Below are 2,484 nucleotides of genomic sequence, written 5' to 3' on the forward strand. Positions count from 1 at the left end.
ATTCCCTTGTTACAGCAGCAGTTTTTTTGATTGTATTGTTTGATTTCAGACTTAATGATTGTCATAGGACTTTACAAGAAAAAAAGACCTGATTTAATTCTGCATTTGCTCATATTGGTAATGTAAGTTACCCTTTTAAAAATATTAGTAAGTTGTCCTTTTGCGGAGTCACGTCTTGGGTTTTCTGGGGTTATTGTGCTTTTTGACACAAACATTTTTCTGCTTTTCTGTGCCACTATCTCAGGTTCCCCTCTGGTGGTGTCCTTGATCGGGGCTCTTCTCAAAGAGAAACCAAACCGTTGGCGTTACTACCTCAACCAATTGCAGCAGAAGCAGTTCAAGCGTATAAGGAAGTCATCCTCTTACGACTACGACGCCCTGGACCAAGCCATGGATGCGAGCATTGAAGTCCTACCTGACGAACATCGAGAACTCTACAAGGACCTTAGCGTGATAGAGAAGGACATCAAAGTCCCTGCAAAGGTTTGGCTACACAGCAAGAGCTATGAATTGGATGTTATTTAATATTTGGACAAATGATCAGGATGCTCTAAACAAGGGCACACAGACTACGATGTTATTCCTTCTTCCAGGTGCTGTCTGTTCTGTGGGACCTGGAGCCGGAGGAGGTGGAGGACATTCTCGAGGAGTTTGTCAACAAGTCTCTGCTTTTTGTGGACAGTAACAATAAACCCTACCTGTACTACCTCCATGACCTCCAGCTTGACTTCTTGGTCGAGCAGAATCGCACCCAGCTTGAGGTGAGTTTGGATATAAGAGCTCAAACTTTTGGATTTTAATCTTTTTGTAAAGTGGGGAAATATGTGTGCGTGTGTGTCTGTGTGTGTTTCAGAGCCTTCACAATAAGGTGGTGCATCAGTACCAGCAGCACTACAGAAATGGTCCTCCCACCTCAGGAGATGAGGAATGTCTTTACTGGATCAGATTCCTGACCCACCACATGGCCAAAGCCAACCTCTCCCAGGTAACACACACACACACACACGTATTCCAAATTCCAGCATCATTTTCAACATTTCTGTCACTTAAATGAACAACTAGTTATAATTGAGCTTGGCAATCAAACGAGTTGTGAAGTTTATTTAGAACTGTATAGAGCTTTACCTAATGCATACCAGTGGAGCACAGTTCATTTAACTGCACATAAGTACCATTTTACCTGTATTTCTACAGGTATATATCAATGTAAATTCAATTCAGTTGGACTTTATTGGCATGAGAGTTTCAATAACCGTGTTGCCAAAGCATCTCTCTCTGGCTCCCTCTCTGTCTAGGAGCTTTACTCTCTCATGTTTTCTCTGGACTGGGTTAGCATCAAGGCCCAGATCATGGGCCCAGCTCACCTCATCAATGACTATGTGGAGTATGGACCCATTTTGGACAAAGAGGTCAGCAGACAACATAACTGTACTATGTATGAAACTAAGCAAATTTGGTGACTTTGTGTGTGTGATTTTCCCACTGTCAAAAGAAAGAAAATTACAGCAGTTGAGGGTGATGCCCATTCCCCTTTTTATTAAAAAATAAACTTTCCACAGATATGAGTCCCTCTTGAGGGAAAATGCAGGTTAAGAAGTCCATCTATCTTTCTTGCCCTTGTCCTCTCCTTGAATTTAATCAAATGCATGTCCCTCTATTATCTTCCCCAAGTTGTTTTAGATTATCTCATTTAAAAACACGTTTATTGCCCTACCTTGTTTTTGCTGTCCCCTGTTCCCTTTCCAATTTTTATAATTGCAAGAGGGCAGATTTGATAATTGGCAAATGGTTTTACCAGACACGAGTGGGGAAGCGATGAGCTATTATGCGTTACTCCCACACCTGTTTTTACCAGGACGTTCATAGTAAAAAGGCACTGGCAACCATAATTTAGGATTGTTATGCCAAAGTAATAATTTAATCTTGTGTCCAATGTGTAGTTTCGTAAGTATTTTTCAATAAATGTTTGTTATCTGTACAAGTTACAAGTATAATCAAATATGGTATAACTGAAAAGGATGTTTTATGGATGACATGTATGATGATTTCTGAGAAGACTGAGTCACTCTGTCATTTACGTAAAAACAACATTTAAATAGAAACCGATAATATTCACAAGCTAGATTTAGAATAAGGATTTTCATCATAATTTACATAACATTTTAATGAGACAAAGTTTACACAACCCTAAGTAAATGACTTGCATGACAAATAGACAAGCAAAAGCCAAAATCCTTAGGCGTTAGGGTGATGGTACAGCGCTGTAGAGATAGGTCTGGCAATGTGAGACTAGGGTGACATGTAAACCGGGACAAACGCAATCAATACACAAAACAACGTGTTAACGTCAAGAAATTATTTAAAGATTACAATTCTTGTGTAGTGCTTTGTGAAGTATAGTTGTGCAGAGTTTCTTGTCAGTGTAACATGCAGCAGACTTATTTTCTGTCCCCCCAGAACAGTGAAGTGCGCAGTCATTTCCAG

General features: G+C 40.0%; 1 protein-coding gene across 1 annotated transcript in view; it reads left to right on the forward strand.

Annotated features, from left to right (window-relative positions):
* apaf1 (apoptotic peptidase activating factor 1) overlaps positions 1-2,484 on the forward strand; it is a 47,813-nt gene that overhangs the window by 5,958 nt on the left and 39,371 nt on the right. The window contains 5 exon segments of the mRNA XM_032504586.1: positions 245-483; positions 594-761; positions 854-985; positions 1,296-1,409; positions 2,458-2,484. Coding sequence (XP_032360477.1) covers positions 245-483; positions 594-761; positions 854-985; positions 1,296-1,409; positions 2,458-2,484 — 680 coding nt within the window.

The sequence above is a fragment of the Etheostoma spectabile genome, chromosome 23, assembly GCF_008692095.1.
Source record: "Etheostoma spectabile isolate EspeVRDwgs_2016 chromosome 23, UIUC_Espe_1.0, whole genome shotgun sequence".
Taxonomy (NCBI): Eukaryota; Metazoa; Chordata; class Actinopteri; order Perciformes; family Percidae; genus Etheostoma; species Etheostoma spectabile.